This window comes from Sminthopsis crassicaudata, chromosome 2 (genome assembly GCF_048593235.1).
Source record: "Sminthopsis crassicaudata isolate SCR6 chromosome 2, ASM4859323v1, whole genome shotgun sequence".
In the NCBI taxonomy this organism is placed as follows: Eukaryota; Metazoa; Chordata; class Mammalia; order Dasyuromorphia; family Dasyuridae; genus Sminthopsis; species Sminthopsis crassicaudata.
In genome coordinates this window covers 258,841,167-258,858,119 of record NC_133618.1, presented here as the reverse complement: position 1 = coordinate 258,858,119, position 16,953 = coordinate 258,841,167, and the positions used below count along the sequence as shown (strand labels likewise).

The 16,953-nt window shown below is 33.7% G+C and overlaps 1 protein-coding gene across 7 annotated transcripts in view; it reads left to right on the top strand.

Annotated features, from left to right (window-relative positions):
• Positions 1–16,953, top strand: part of RABL6 (RAB, member RAS oncogene family like 6) — an 80,108-nt gene that overhangs the window by 41,881 nt on the left and 21,274 nt on the right. For all 7 annotated transcript variants that reach the window (XM_074289116.1, XM_074289119.1, XM_074289115.1 and 4 more), the window contains one exon: positions 613–718. In XM_074289116.1, the coding sequence (XP_074145217.1) occupies positions 613–718 (106 nt within the window). The remainder of the gene's footprint in view (positions 1–612; positions 719–16,953) is intronic.

The window sequence follows — 16,953 nt, the reverse complement described above, 5'->3', positions numbered from 1 at the left end:
TGAGGGAATTGGGGTTAAGTGACTTGCCCAGAATCACACAGCTAATAATATTAAGTGTCTGAGACTGGATTTGAACACTGGTGCTCTATTTATTCCTCCAGCTGCCCCATGTGACTTCTTTTGAATTCCTAAATCTCCCAGCTAGTGCTATGGTCTGTATCAATCTGTAATTGAGCTTAGTCTGTATACCTAGATCATGTGTATGTGATCCTTACGTGAAGCAGTTGTTTTGTAATGCTTAATAGCCTAACACCAATAAATCCATTCCTATTTACCTAAACATTTTAATTGGAAAGAAAATTAGTTTTGAGGTTTTTTTGTTCAGTAATCTATTAATTCTTGGGGGCAGCATCCAACAATTGTGTCAAACCTTTTTCTAGCTTTCTAAGAAAAATTTGAGTCTTTTGTTTAAGAATATAAATTCAACCCTGAACTTTCCTTTAGGACTGAATGTCACTTTCCAAGCCAAGGGCATCTATCTTCAGTAAATAGATTTGCCCAGAATAAGACATTCCATATTCAGGCACTGCCTTTTTGCTATCTAGTGCCCTTTGATTAGTTTTATAACTTTTTTTGCATTATCTTTTGTTTGTTTGTTTGTTTTTAAAACAGACCTCCAGGTTCTTCATACTTTCGATACGCTGAATCTTCCATGAAGAATAGCTTTGGCCTAAAGTACCTGCATAAATTCTTCAATATTCCATTCTTACAACTTCAGGTAAGTTCTTTTTGTGAAGAGTAGAAGAACCTTGAACAGTCAGAGGACAAAAGAGAAGAAAATGGCTTTTGTGAATGATAGCAGGGGAAGTTTTCCTTGATAGTTTCTTGAAAGATTCTGTCCAGGCTCTTTTTGTTATTATTATTATGGCTTTCAGATAGTCCAGTAATTCTTATATCTCTCCTGGATCTATTTTCCAAGTTGTTTTTCTTTTTTTCTTGGAGACTTAAATACAAAATGAGAAAAGGGAAAAAAAATACCACATACACAGCACATTATAATAGAGGATTCAATATAGAACAAACTTTCATTTCAAGAAAACCTATATAACTACTACACATTGTTTTTCATAATTGCCTAGGTTTTTGTTTTTGTTTTTTACTTCTGTGTTGGTCTTCTCTGATGTGTACTTTTTACTCTTATTTTTTTTCCCCTTGCCCTCCTCCTACCCTAAAGAAAGCTAAAATTAGGAGTGGATATGTATATACAAACATATACATAAATACATATATAGTTATATACACTCATACACATGTATACATAAATATATAAGTAGTATGCTTATTTTCTCTTATCATCTTTCTCTGAAGGTCAGTGTTATCTTACTTCATCGGAAATTTGAGGTTAATATGGGTATTTATAATAGAATGACCTATTATTCAAAGTTGTTCTTAAAACAATATTGCTGTTAATGTATAGAATGTTCTCATGATTCTGGTCATTTCACCCTTCATTATCTCATAGAGGTCTCCCTGTTTTTCTAAAATCATTGAGCTCATCATTTTTTATATTAGAATAATATTCTACCTTGCACTTATATCACAGTTTGCTTAACTATTCCCCAGTTAACCCAGTTTCCAGTTCTTTGCCACTACAGATAGCAACAATAAATATTTTAGAACACATGGTTTCTTTTTAATTTTCCTTGAGCATCTTGGGAAACAGACCTAATAATGGTATTGTGGGTCAAAAGCAGTTTAATAATTTGGGGCATAATTTCAAATCTCTCTCCAAAATGTTTGAATCAGCTCATGGATCCACCAACAATGAATTAAGGTCCCAATTTTTCTACATCCACTCCAACACTTGTCACTTTCCCTTTGGTCATTTTATCCAATCTCATAATATAGAATGGTATCTCAAGGTGGTTTTAATTTGCATTTCTCTAATTATTAATGATTTAAAACATTTTTATGACTTTTTTGATTTCTTCATTGGAAAATTGCCTATTCGTATTCTTTTATATTTTATCTATTGGGGAATGTCTCACCTTCTTTAAGATGTGATGTGATAAAGTTCTTTACATATTTGAAATATGAAACCTTTATCTAAGTATCTATTTTTTTTTAAATTCCCAATTTTCTACTTTCCTACTGATTTTTTTTTCTTTCCTAAGACAATTGGGGTTAAGTGACTTGCCCAGGGTCGCACAGCTAAAAAGTGTTAAGTATTTGAGGCCAGATTTGAACTCAGGTCATCCTGACTTCAGGGGTAGTACTCTATCCACTGCACTACCTAGCTGTACCGCTACATTTCATTGATTTGTACAAAATCTTTTTAATTTAATGTAATCAAAATTGTCCATTTTACATGTCAGAATGCTCTATCTTATTTGTTTATAAATTGTTCACTTTTCCACAAATCTGATAGGTAATATGTTCCTTATTCTTAAAAATTTTTAGTAATATCTCCCTTTATATCTAGGGTCATGTTTTCATTTTGATCATATCTTGGTAATTGGTATAAGATAGCCAATTTCTGCCAGACTGTTTTCAAATTTTTCCAACCATTTTTCTCAAATAGTGATTTTTTTTTCAATAGTATTTTATTTTCCAAATACCTGCAGCTAAGTTTTTTCTCCCTACCTCACTCCTTCCTAAGACACCAAGTAATTTGACATAGGTTAAATACATGTTTGTCATGTTGTACCAAAAAACATGATCAAGGGGGGGGAACCATGAGAAAGGAAAAAAAACAGTCAAAAATTTAATACTTTGCTTTGATCCATATTCAGTCTTCATAGTTCTCTCTCTCTCTGGATGCGGATGGCATTTTCTGTCCCAAGTCTATTGGAATTGTCTTAAATCACCCCATTATTGAGAAGAGCCAAGTCCATCACAATTGAACATCACATAATCTTGTTTTTATTATGTACAATGTTCTCTTGGTTCTGCTCGTCACTTCTTATAAAACAATAATATTCCTTTACATTCTTATACCATAATTTATTCAGCCATTCTGCAGTTAATGGACATCCACTCAATTTTTAGTTCTTTGCCACTACAAAAAGAGCTACTACAAATATTTTTGCACATGTGGATTCTTTTTAACTCTTTTTATGATCTTTTTGGAATACAGAACCAATAGTGACACTGCTGAATCAAAAGAGTATGCAAAGTTCCCTTTGGGCATAGTACCAAATTGCTCTCCAGAGTTGTTGGATCATTTCACAATTCTACCAACAATGGATTAGTGTCTCAGTTTTCCTTCATCCCTTCCAACATTTATCAATATCTTTTCCTGTCATTTTAGCCATCTGAGAGGTGTGAAGTGGTGCTTCAGAATTGTGTTAATTTGCATTTTTCTAATCAGTAATGATTTAGAGCATTTTTTCATATGACTAGAAATTTCTTTATCTGATAATTGTCTGTTCATATCCTTTCACCATTTATCACCAAATTAGGAATTTTTAGCTCAAAAATTTAAGTATTTAAACTTGTCAGATGCTTGATAACTGTATTTGTTTGCTGCTGTAGATTGTATATATACTCCGTTACACCCATCTAGCTTTCTGTTTTTTAACCAGTACCAGATAATTTTAATAAATACTCCCTTATGGCAGCCCTTTTTGTAGTGGCTAGAAACTGGAAAATGAACGGATGCCCATCAATTGGAGAATGGTTGGGTAAATTATGGTATATGAATGTTATGGAATATTATTGTTCTGTAAGAAATGACCAACAGGATGAATACAGAGAGGCTTGGAGAGACTTACATCAACTGATGCTGAGGGAAACGAGCAGAACTAGGAGATCATTATACACTTCAACAATGATACTGTATGAGGATGTATTCTGATGGAAGTGAATATCTTCAACATAGAGAAGAGCTAATCTAATTCCAATTGATCAATGATGGACAGAATCAGCTACACCCAGAAAAGAAACACTGGGAAATGAGTGTAAACTGTTAGCATTTTTTGTTTTTCTCCCCAGATTATTTTTACCTTCCGAATCCAATTCTTCCTTTGCAACAACAACAACAACAACAAAATTCAGTTCTGCACATATATATTATACCTAGGATATACTATAACATATTTAATATGTGTGTGGGAATGCTTGCCATCTAGGGGAGAGGGTGGAGGGAAGGAGGGGAAAATTCGGAACAGAAGGGAGTACAAGGGATAATGTAAAAAATTACTTATGCATATGTACTGTCAAAAAATGTTATAATTATAAAATTAATTTAAAAAAAAATTTAAAAAGATAATTACTCCCTAATGTGGAAAGTCCACCAGCCGTGAAGTCAGGAGGACCTGAGTTTAACTCCAAGCTCAGACATTAATATTCACTAGCTTGGTGACCCTAGGCAAGTCATTTAATCCCAATTGCCTTACCTCCCCCCCCAAAAAAAAAAATCTTTTTTTTAAGGCTTTTTTTTTTTATTTCCTTATGATCTAATTTTAAATCTGGTACTGCTAAATCTCTTTAAACTTTTTTCTCTTAGTTCTATTTATATTGAATCTTTTGTTGTTTTTTTCTAGCTCTATAGAACAATTTTTTTGTAATTTGTCTTCGTTAAAGATAATATATGCTATTGGGTTTTAGGTAAATGCTTCTTATCAATTTAAGGAAAAGTCCATTGATGTCTTTATTTTCAAATGTTTTTTAATAGATATGAGTTGTATTGTGTCAAATGTTTTTTCTGCATCTATTCATATCATGATTTTTGTTATTGATATAATCAATTATATTAATAGTTTTCCTTGTGTTAAATCATCCCTGCATTCCTGGCATGAATTCCACTTGGTCACAATATACATTCTTTGTAACATATTGTTGTAATCATTTACCTAATGTTTTATTTAGAGTTTTTACATCCATATTCATTATTGAAAGTGGACTATAATTTTCTTTCTCTGTTTTTACTTTTCCTGATTTAAGTATAATTATTATGTTTGTTTCATTAAGAAAGTTTTATAGGACCCTTTCTTTGCCTATTATTCCAAATAATTTGTTTAATATTGGAATTAGTTGGTCTTTTAATGTTGATAAAATTTACTTGTAAATATTTTTGGTCCTGGTGCTTTTTTTCTTTGGAAACTCACTTATAAACTGTTCCAATTTCCTTTTTTAAATAGTCTATTTAAATATTCCATTTCCTCTTCTGCTAATCTGGGCAGTTTAGTTTGTGTTTTTGTAAATATTTTTCCACTTCACTTAAGTTGTTGAATTTATTGGCATATAATTATGCAAAATAGCTCCTTATAATTGCTTTGATTTCATCTTTTTTATATTTACCCTTTTTATTTTTGATACTAGTGATTTAGTTTTCTTTTTTTAATCATAATGATCAATGATTTATCTATGTTATTGATTTTTTTTTCATAATATCTAGTTTTATTTATTAATCCATTGGTTTTCTTTGCATTTTATTAATTTTGGCCTTAATTTTTAAGATTTCTGTTTTAGTGTTTGGTTGAGATTTTTAATTTGTTCTTTTTCTGGTCGTTTTAAATTGCATACCCAGCTCATTAGTCTTCTTTCTCTCTTATTAATATAAGCACTTAGAAATATAAATTTTCCTCTAGTTACTGCTTTTGCTGTATCCCATAGGTTTTGATATGCTTATTCATTGTCATTTTCTTTAATGAATTTACTGATTTTATTATTTTTTCTTTAACTCATACATTCTTTAAGATTAAGTTGTTTAGTTTCCAATTTTTTCCCCCTATGTTTCTTTAGTCCCTTATTAAATATAATTTTTATGGCCTGGCTTGTAAAGGAAGTATTTAATATTTCAGCTTTAAGCTGTAAAATTTTTGTCTTATATATTTGATTAGTCTTTATAAAAGTACCATATATTCCTCAGAAAAAGGTATATTCCTCTCTCTTTCCATTCAGTTCTCTCCGGGTTTCCATAATATCTAAAATTCTATACATTTCCTTAACTTTTTTCTTATCTATTTTTTATTAGATTCATCTAATTCTGAGAGGGGTAGGTTAAGGTTCCTAACTATTATAATATTATTTCTACATTTAACTTAAAAATATTTATATATGCTATAGTATTTGATGCACATAAGTTTAATATTGATACTGCAAAATTTCCAAAATTGAGAGTCAAAACCGCATATAGGGTCACATAATTGAATGTTGGGTTTGTGAAAAACTTGGCAACAGGAAAAGTATCAAATATTCCATCAAGATTTAATTCTTCATGTAGAAAAAAACAAGCACATCCATTTTATTAGTATGCAAATTTGCTTTTGCTTTTAATGGTAAAATTATACATACACCAAAGAATTGTTTAAAAATAAATTTATTTATGATTTATTTTCAGTAAATGCTGGATTTGAATGTATCTATTTTATATTCTTATATATCTGGGACCACCTAAAATTTTCTCAGGCAAAAAAGAGTTGTGAGTGAAAAAGGTTTTAAGTAATCCTAATCAATGGTACCTTTGATCATAATAGTTTCCCTGTTTATCTCTTTTAATTAAATTTATTTTAGCTTTAACTTTTGTCTGATATGATTGCTATCCCTGCTTTTTTTTTTTTACATTGACTGAGGTATAATACATTCTACTGCTTCTTATTTTAATCTCTCTCTCTCATTTTTAAATGTTTCTTCTTGTCCTACCTTCCAAAAGTTAAGATTCATACCTTGTATCTCCCTGTCATCCTGTTCCTTCTCTGTTATTTCTTAACTATAAATTGTGAAAAATTTTATATCCTTCTACGTGTTTATGTTGTTCTCTTTAACCCACTACTGATGACAATAGGGTTCCAGCACTACCAGCTTTCCACTTGCATTTGATTCCTCTGTATGAGTTCTTCCTCTCATTCCTCATTTGTATAAGATAATTACTCTTCTTCCTTTTTCCTATACAGTTTTGCTTTTTAGAATCACCACATCATTATTCAATTCTTCCTCAGTCTTTCTTTTGAATTATCCAATCACTAATAACTATCTTAGACACACAGTTTATATTTCCACATATAAAAAATAAAGTTTGTTTTTATTGAGTACTTTGAATGGTCTTTTATATTTACCTTATATTTATTCTGGGTTTTATATGTCAATTTTTCTATTAAATTCTGGTCTCTTTGCTACAAAATTCTGAAAGCCTGTCAATTCACTAAATGTCTTATTATTGTTCAGGGGTTATTCTTAACATTGCTGGGTAAATTGTTTTTGGCCCCAGTTCTTTTTGCTCTTCTGATATATAGTGTTCCAAAGATGTGAATAGCTGTGGGGTCTTGTGTAATTCTAATTGTGGCGTACCAATATCTGAATTGTATTTTTCTTGTCCATAATATTTTCTCAACTAGGAGGTTTCAGAATTTGGCTATGATATTTCTGTAGCTTTTCATCTTGGGATCTTTTTCAGTGGGTGATTGATTGATTTTTTTTTTTTTCCCTTTTCTGTTTCTGCTTTCCTTTCTTGTTCCAAAACTTCAGGGCAAGGTTCTTTGATTATTTTTTATATTATAGCATCAAAATTCTTTTTTTAATTGTCGTTTTCAGGTCGTCCTGTTATTCTTATGTTTCTCTGCTTGATCTGTTTTCCAGATCAATTGTTTTTCTTGAGATGTTTCACATTTTATTTTTTTCATCCTTTTAATTTGTTTTATTATTTTTTGATCTTTTATAACATTCGCCCAATTCTGGTTTTCAAGGAGTTTTCTTAAGTTTCTGGATGTCATTTTCTAGTTGGTTGACTTTCTTTTCATAATTTTCTTGAGCCAATTAGGGTTAAGTGATGCCCAGGGTCACACAGCTAGAAAGTGTTTAAATGTCTGAGTTCAGATTTGAACTTGGGTCCTCCTGACTTGGATAGAGCTAATGCTCTATCCACTGTGCCACCTAGCTGCCCCCACTTAATTGATTTTTTGAGCTCTTTCTAGGATTCTTTTGGGACAAGTGGCCATTTGATGTAACTTTTTGGAGTAGGAGAAGCTTTTCTGAAGCAAAACCTCCTCTGTAAACAAACCTGTCTATTCTTCCTATATTAAGTGTCTGTGATTGATTTCTTTCCCCTTTGCTTGTTCATTTCAATTTTTTTTTAAAGCAGGTTGTTATTATAATCACCTGTAGTTCTAGCATGTTGGGGATAGTGCCTCTAGCCTTAGATCCTTCTTACTATTATTGAGCTTTGTCCAAGGTCCAGCCTCACACTTGCTCCCCAAGGACCTTCCAGTGATTATCTTAATTTCTTCCTTCTGATCTGGAACTGAAACCAAGAATTCAGCTTTTCTGTGAATGTCTGCTTCCAGCAGCATAGCATCCCTGTCCCACTTCTTCTGCACTCACCAGTTGTGTGCTGGTTTTCGTCTCTTCTTTAGCCATAGTCCAAGACTGCATCTTGGCAACATAGTTAGGTCTGGTATCTATCAGCAACAGAGGATCCTTCAGTTCTTCCCCTGCTCAGATATCTGACCCCTATACTATCTATGAGGTGAGGAAAATTCCTAAGGCTCCTCCCAACTCAGCTGCCCCCAGGTCCTATTGTGAGCACAGCCCAGAGGTATTTGCAATTCACTGGAGCTAAACTTCCATCCTAGGGTCTATCCTGCTCTCTTTTCCATTTGTCCCTGGGAGACCAAAGTTCTGCCCCAACTCTTGTTTATTTTTGCCTCTTTACTTTTTTTTTTTTTTTTTTTTTTTTTTAAACCCTCCTCTGGAAACAAATCCTAATTTGTTCTATCCCTATAGTAGATGTCTGTGATTGGGTACTTCCCCTTTTGCTTGCTCATTTCTTTCATTCTTTTTTTTTTTTTTAAGCAAGTTGGTTATAATTGCTTCTACTTGTAGGATGTGGGGGATAGTGCCTCCTCGATCCTTCTTACTCTTATTTACATTCATCTTGAGGCCTGTTTTGTTTTTGGAGGAAATCTGGAGAGCTTGGAATTTTCTGACTTACTCCACCATCTTACCAGAATCCTCTCCTCAGTTGTTTTTCCAATAAGATATTTTACATTTTCTTCCAGTTTTTCATAAAAAAAAAAAATGAAAAACTGGAAGAAAATGTAAAATGATCTTGATGTCTCACAGATTCATTAGCTTCCACTTGCCCACGTTTAGGGTTTTTTTTTTCCCATTTCTAATTTTTATGGAATGATTTTCTTCAATGAGCTTCTGTACCTCCTTTTCCCATTTGGCCAGTCCTACTTTTTAAGGACTAAAATCCTTTTTGAGTTCTTCTAGGAGGATTTTATGGGCTTGAGACCAGTTCATATTCTCTTTGTGGTTTTGCATGTAGGCATTTTGACATTATTGTCCTCTTCTAAGTTTGTTTTTTTTGATCTTTCCTATATCCATAGTAGTTTTCTGTGATCAGGGTTTTTGTTTTTGTTTTTTTTGCTCACTTTCCAACTTGTTTCATTAATTTTAAAAACAAATTCTGGAGTAACAGCATCCATAAAAGGATGGGGTGAAATAATTTTCCAGTCCAAAATAACCTTGACAGTGATTATCATCCCCTCCATCGCAAGCAAAGCTCTTTGTCTTTTTTTATTGTGTTTTTCTCTTAAGATATAATTAAAAACAAACTGCAAAAAAATAATTTTTTTTTTATTGTATTTAGTTTTCCTTAACAATTTTAGTCCATTCTAAGCATAAGCATTCCTGACACTTAATTTTTCTGGAACTGTCACACTCTTATATTCACCTTCTGTTACCTTTGCTTCCAGCACAGTGGGTAGAACTCCAGCCCTGAAGTCAGGAGGACCTGAGTTCAATCTTAACACTTCCTAGCTGTGTGACCCTGGGCAAGTCACTTAACCCCAATTGCCTCAGCAAAAAGAAAAGCAAAAAAGGCTGAAATTTTGTGTCTGAGTCCAGAGGCCTGATCACTACCTTGCTGCATGGGGACTTCCAGGTCTGGGGGCTCATCTCCTATGCCAAATGCTGCACCCCAGCTTCCATGCCTGTTAGATCTGGCCACTATTCTGGGGCTGGAGTGCCTCACAGCTGATCTGTTACCCTGTTGGCCTTCTAAATCAGGTATGTGGGGCCTTGGTTGTTGACCTGTGTTCAAATTAGGAGCCTCCCACTTGCCAGGATGCTGCCAATGCTGGGCTGTGCTCCCCTTTTACCTATATAAGACAGATCTTTTATGCAGTACTTCATTTGTTTTGAGGTGCGATCTAAAGTTGTTTCAAGGAGAATTTGAGATAGCTTTGGCAACTTACTGCCTTTTCTCCACCATCTGCTAGCTTTTGTAATTGCTCTGAAATATTTTATTTCTTATTTCATATTTTCCTCATTAGGGATATGGCTATCTAAAATCCAACAAACATTTATTCAGCAAGTAATTGAGGGTGCAAAAGTGGGGGGAAAGTCTCCTTCAAGAATCTTTATAGTCTTCAAAAAGAATACATCATTTACTAAGATTTGGGTTTATGAGAAGATAAAGAGATGAATTATCTATCAGTACAAATGTTCAGCAGGCAGCTCATGATAGAAATTTAGGACTAACTGTATAAATAAATGAACTCTTGGAAACTGATGAGATCTTAGAGTGAGAACAAAGAGGAAAATAGTCTAGTATGAATCTTAAGAAACACCCACAGATAGAAAACAAGAAATAGTTAGAAGAATCCAGGAAAAGAGATAAAATCACTAAATTTCAGAGTTGGAAAGGATCTTGGTGTCCATTTAGTCCAGTGTATACACAAAAAAGAATCCCTGCTATCACATGGTCAACAAATGACAGCCCAAACTCTGCTTGAAGAATTCCAGGAAGGAGATAAGTAAGGAAACTGTAAGAAAATGCCTCTCTGTTCTTGATGAGTTTAATCACTCTGCTTAGGTGAATTAAATCTTATCCCAACCCTGGAAGAACAGGCAGATCTAATTGCTAAGCCACTATCTGTGATCAAGGAAGGTATCCAAAAAAAAGAGAAAATGGCAGATGTCTCAGTTTTCAAAAAAAGTCAAGGTAACAGTTCAGACTATCATTTTCTGAAGACATCAATTCCCTTTTAATCATTTTTTTCTGTCATTCCCAGCATAAAGATCATTCTTGAGAGAAAATAAAACCAAAATAAAAGCAGCTCTGTACCTTTATCATCCCTTCCATCCCAAGCAAAGCTCTTTGCCTTTTTTTATTGTGTTTTTCTCTTAAGATATAATTAAAAACAAACTGCAAAAAAATAATTTTTTTTTATTGTATTTAGTTTTCCTTAACAATTTTAGTCCATTCTAAGCATAAGCATTCCTGACACTAATTTTTCTGGAACTGTCACACTCTTATATTCACCTTCTGTTACCTTTGCTTCCAGCACAGTGGGTAGAACTCCAGCCCTGAAGTCAGGAGGACCTGAGTTCAATCTTAACACTTCCTAGCTGTGTGACCCGGGGCAAGTCACTTAACCCCAATTGCCTCAGCAAAAAGAAAAGCAAAAAAGGCTGAAATTTTTCCATCATTAGAGAGAACAAAGCTATGGGAGATCAACTGAAGATAATGTTTAGGGAAAACATTCAAGCTCAGGGCAAAACCATCAGGTCATTCATTTAAAGGAGGGAATATAAATGATGGTCCTTCAAAGAAGACTGAGGATTGGTCAGCAGGTAGGAAGAGAATTAAGTGAAAGTAATGTCACAAAAACCCAGAGAGTACCCAGGTAAAAAGGGTTCAGTGATATATCAGACTTGACAATTAGGAGATTTTTGGCAGCACTGGAAAGAACATGTTCTGTGGATTGACAGGGTAGAAAGCCAGATTACAAGAGATTAAGAAGTAAATAAGAGGAAAAGAAAAGTGATCTTTTCCCTAGCTTTTGGTCATGGGATGCAGAAGGAAATCTGCTTGAAGAGATCAGAGATGGTAGAATCAAGCCAACATATAGAGAGGTTGACCTTGATGTGAAAAAGAGCCACTTATTCAGAGACTATAATAAAGGATTTAAAAATAATGATTTCAAAGGATTTGAGAAACAGGAAAAAGGAAACACAGCAATGGCTTCTTAGTGAAGTATGATGTAAAGGCCTCTGCTGAGAGGTTTAGAGTAGGAGGTAATTTGGAAAACATTAGAACTGTGGGAAATGTGACTGGGAGAGTAAGAATCCCTTAAAAAAGAGTAAAAATATTACTTGTTGGTGAGAACCCAGTTGAGATTAGATTGCGTAGATTTTTGAGTAGAGAACAAATTGAACTAGATGGCTATAGAATGAAAATTGGAAAGGGGGAAAGTAGCCTCTTTCCTAATTGCAGACTAGATCACAGATCACAGTATTGCTAAGTGATAATTTCATGATGCATTAAGTAAATTTTCTTAAGTGATCTTTATCTATGTTATAATAGGAAATAACCAACTTAAAATGTAATTCATGAAATAATCATCCCTATCCATCAGGAAATTAAATACAGAGAGCATTGAGCCTTTATTCACAGCTTCTTTCAGTTCTGATTCTGTACTTACCTACCCAGTAAACTCTCACTTGGAACAGAGATAAAAGAAAGCAGTTCAGCAAATCTAATCAACATTCAAAACAAAGTCTGGCAGTACATGCAATATTCTATACCCACAGCCCCTATTTGTCACTACATACATTATTACTTCTAAGGATATTTTCTATAAATTCTATAAATCCCATTCATAGAATTGGTTCTTTTTTAGTAGCGTCAATTCTTTTTGCACCATCTAAATTTGAGGCTGCATTGTTGCTTTATAATCTGTAGCTGTTTGAGTATTTAAAGGCAGATATCTTAAGAAATTAAATTCTTACTTTTTATATATTTACATCAGCATTACAAAATGACGTATACTAAATTTGTTTTCAATAAATAGGATTAGTTGTGACCTGAAGTGGAAAGGAATAGAAAATAAACTTATAGTTTTAAAATTTTAAATAGTATAACCAGGATGGGAATGAGTGAGAGACATCATTAGAGAGAACTTAGTTATTAATACCTTTACTGTTCTTACTGTACAATTAGAGAATATGTATTTTCTTATTTGACATCTAGCAAAAAGTCAACATTTAGATAGAGCTGCTTTTGTTGTTGTTTTGGTTTGAGTTTTTTTGAGCCTGGGCCTATTCGGTCTGGGCTAAAAATTCAGCAACTACAATGGGTCCCAATTCCAGTAAAGATTGGCTTTATTATAAGCCTTATCTTGTTCCTGGTGATTCTCCACTCCCAGAGACTCATCATATTGGTACCAAACTAATTGCAGACACTTGACCTGCTTTAGTTCTACTTAAACCTCTAAACTCTCACAGCTTTCAGGGCTATTATAATGTTTAAAGCATTAGCTTCTTTTTTATTTTCTTTGCTATCTAAATTTAATGAGTATGCTGCTCAAGGACAGCATAGTGTAATAGAGAGGGTCTTGGACTTCAAGTCCAGAAGACCTGAGTTCAGATACTGACTTGGATCCTTGATTTAGCTCTGTGAACTTGAACAGGTCATGTAATTTCTTTATGCTTTAGTTTCCTCATCAGCAAAATGAAGTGGTCTGACTTAAGCCTAAATCTGTGATCTTGTGATTGACTGTCATTACAAAACACATACGGTCTCATCTGAAAATTTTAATCTTCATTTATAAATTATTAATCAACAGCAATAACAACAAAAATGCTAAGTAAAAATAAGGCGCCTGAGTCTTTTCAACTAGGCTAATAAAAAAAGTTGAAACATATAGCCAAGCAATTTGAGTAAGAAAGGTAGCTTTATTTCCAGTGGATTATAGAATGGAACTGGAATGGAATTTAGGTTACCTAATCCAACCTCTTACACCATACAGGAATTCTCTTCAGCATGACATGGCCATATAGCCTATGCTTAAATATTCTAGTAGTAGGAAATTCACTCTCACAGGAAAACCTATTGCATTTTAGGCAGTACTAATACTAAGAAGTTATTCCCTCTATATTGACTTTTTTTTCCCCCCCTGAGGCTGGGGTTAAGTGACTTGCCCAGGGTCATACAGCTAGGAAGTATTAAGTGTCTGAGACCAGATTTGAACTTGGGTCCTCCTGAATTCAAGGCTGGTGCTCTATCCACTGCGCCATCTAGCTGCCCCTATATTGACTCTTCATGGTTTTGCCTTCTGGAATTACATAAATTAAAAATAACTATTATGTTCCATCTCTTCTCATATGACATAATTTCAAAATTAGCATCATCATCTTAGTCATCTCGTTCTAAGCATATTTCAATTTATCATTGCCTCTTAAAATGATAGAGAATTGAGCATAGGATTCTAGATATGGAGTGACTAATACCAAGCAATGGAGCTGTTAACTCATAGGCACTATACTAGTAATAATGAAGCCTAAGATTCGGTTAAGTTTTTTGATAAGATAACCATCCTGGCTCAATAAACTTAACTGTTAACTAAAAATCTTTTCACATTAATTGTCGGCAAGTCATACTTTACTACCCTGTACTTGAAAGTTTTTTTTTTTTTTTTTTTTTCCTTAAGACAACACAGCCAGAAGTATTAAGTGTCTGAGATCACATTTGAACTCAGGTCCTCCTGACTTCAGGGCTGATGCTCTATGCACTGCACCACTTAGCTGCCCCCAAGCTTATTTTCTTTAACCTAGGTGCAAGGCTTTCTATTTCTTTATATTTCTTCTTGACAAGTATCTTGAAAAATCCTCACTTGAAATTATTAAATTTTTTGAATCCTAATTTTTATCTTCCAAAATGTTTTTCACCTTTCTCAATTTTGTGTTCTCAAATTTTATAAGATTGCCATCAGCATTTTTAAATTATTGCTAATACTATTGAACTTGTTAGGGCCAAAGAACAGACCCCACCATAAACATCTAAAGATGCTTTCCATATTGACATTGGACTAGCTAAAAATCCCTTATACTGTCATCCAACCTTCATTTCTTTATTTTGTCCACAAGATTATAATAGGAGCCTTTGTCAAATACCTTGCTTAATTCTAGATATTTGTCTAAAAGCATTGTCCTAATCTTAAAATTTTTACAGGTTTCCAGGTTCCTACTTCAAGCAAAGAACATATAACCAGCTACTACAGTACTTTTCAGCAAGTAGTCACTAGCCACTACAGCCTGTGCCTTCTTCCAATTAAAAATAATAGATTGGTCTGAAATGACATCTGAGGTCTCTGCCAATTCTAATAATTTTTGATTCTATAAAGAGATTTCTTCAAATCTACTAAGAATCTGTGGATCCCCCTCATGGAAAGCTATTAGTTCTTTAAAAAAAAAAAAAAAAACACCACCAACAACTGTAGATTCATCCTGTGCAGATAAAGTTCTGATTCCTTCTCTGTTTCATATTTTACTATCAGCCTCTTGACGCTAAAAATCTTCTTCTTCCTTTCTTCCTTCATGAAGTGTCTCTTGTACTACTTCCTGGTAATTCTTTGAGTAGCTGGGCAGAGCAAGAGAGTTCTGGACTTGAGTTAGGAAGCCTAATCCTCCTGAATTCAAATCTTGTTTCGTATCCTGACTAGCTGTGTAGGTTACTTGGTCCTGTTTGCCTCAGGTCCTTAGCTAGTGCTGGAGAAGATAACAAACCCAGCCCACTCCAGTACCTTTGCCAAGAGATCCCCAACTGTGTCATGAAGAGTTGGACACAACTGAACAACAACAAAAGTAAATCTTCATCTTCCATAACGTTCTGGGACAGATATAATGGCTACTCAAAGCTCTTTTAATTTTCTCAAGCAAAAAAACAATTTTTCATTTAACAACCAATGTAGTCAGTGATTATCTTGCAGGAAAATTCATCTATGAACAGATTTTTGGGGGATAGCTAGGTGGTGCAGTGGGTCTCAGACATTTAACATTGCCTAGCTGTGTGACCCTGGGCAAGTCACTTAACCCCAATTACCTCAGGAAAAAATCTTTCACGGCCTATCCTTTTCCTACCTTTCCAGTCTTCTTACTCTTTATTTTATTTTATTTTATTTTATTTTATTTTATTTTATTTTATTTTATTTTATTTTTTGAGGCTGGGGCTAGCTGCCCCCTACTCTTTATTTTTCAATACATATTCTATGTTCTAGGGACACTGGCTTTCTTGCTATTCCTTGAGCACAACATTCCATCTCCTGACCACAGCCTTCTTTAATTCTAATGCCTTCCCTCTGTTAAAATTATTTCCTATTTATTCAGTATATAACTTGCTTTGCATATTTGTTTGCATGTTGTCTCATTAAATCAAAAGCTTCTTGAGGACAGGGACTGTCTTTTGCTTTTTTTATAAATTTCCCAAAGCTTAGCACAGTGCTTGGGACATAAAGGTGCTTAATATATGTTTATTAATTGAATAATATTGAAATGTTCCTCTGAGCAGACTAAATAGGATTTTGATTTTCCTTGTCCTTTGGATCATTTCAAATAGAAAATAATGTTGATTCCTCCTTTACAGATTGGTTTGTATACTGCTCTTTTATTTGAACAGGAACTAAAACACATCTCTTTTCTTAAGAAATACAAGGAAGTTAAAAACAAACTATATCTTTCTGATTTAAAACATATACTTCCTCTTATATCTTCGTATTTGTGCTAGATGGAATTGTTGATGGACAGATTCTTGTTAGCTCTGAAACTGCCTAGAAAATCCAGTCACTGGAATTGAAAGGCCAGAATTAAATGTATTCCAGACATTTAGGTTTCATTTACTTAAACTCAGTTTGTTTCCAAATACTGCTCTGCTTTGCTGAATGAGAGCAACACAATCATGTTATATTTCCTTCTTCCTCATGAGGGGAAGATGGGGCAAATGTCATGGTGTTTTAAAGGGGAATTAGTGAGATTAACCTCCAAATAAGTTATATTTGTGCTCTGTGACCTAGATTAAAACAGTGTTCCTTTGTGTCAAGTAGACGGCAGCCTTTGACACGTTTCTTATTTCAAAGGTGAGGAAGCATCCCCTTGTGATGGCAATGAATTAAATACTCTTTTATCCTATTTTGGATTTTCATTGTGTTCTTGCATTACCATCTTTATACTCATCTTCTATTTAATTCATTAAACCTAGGCAAAGTGATGGTACTTGGGCTGATGAAGAAG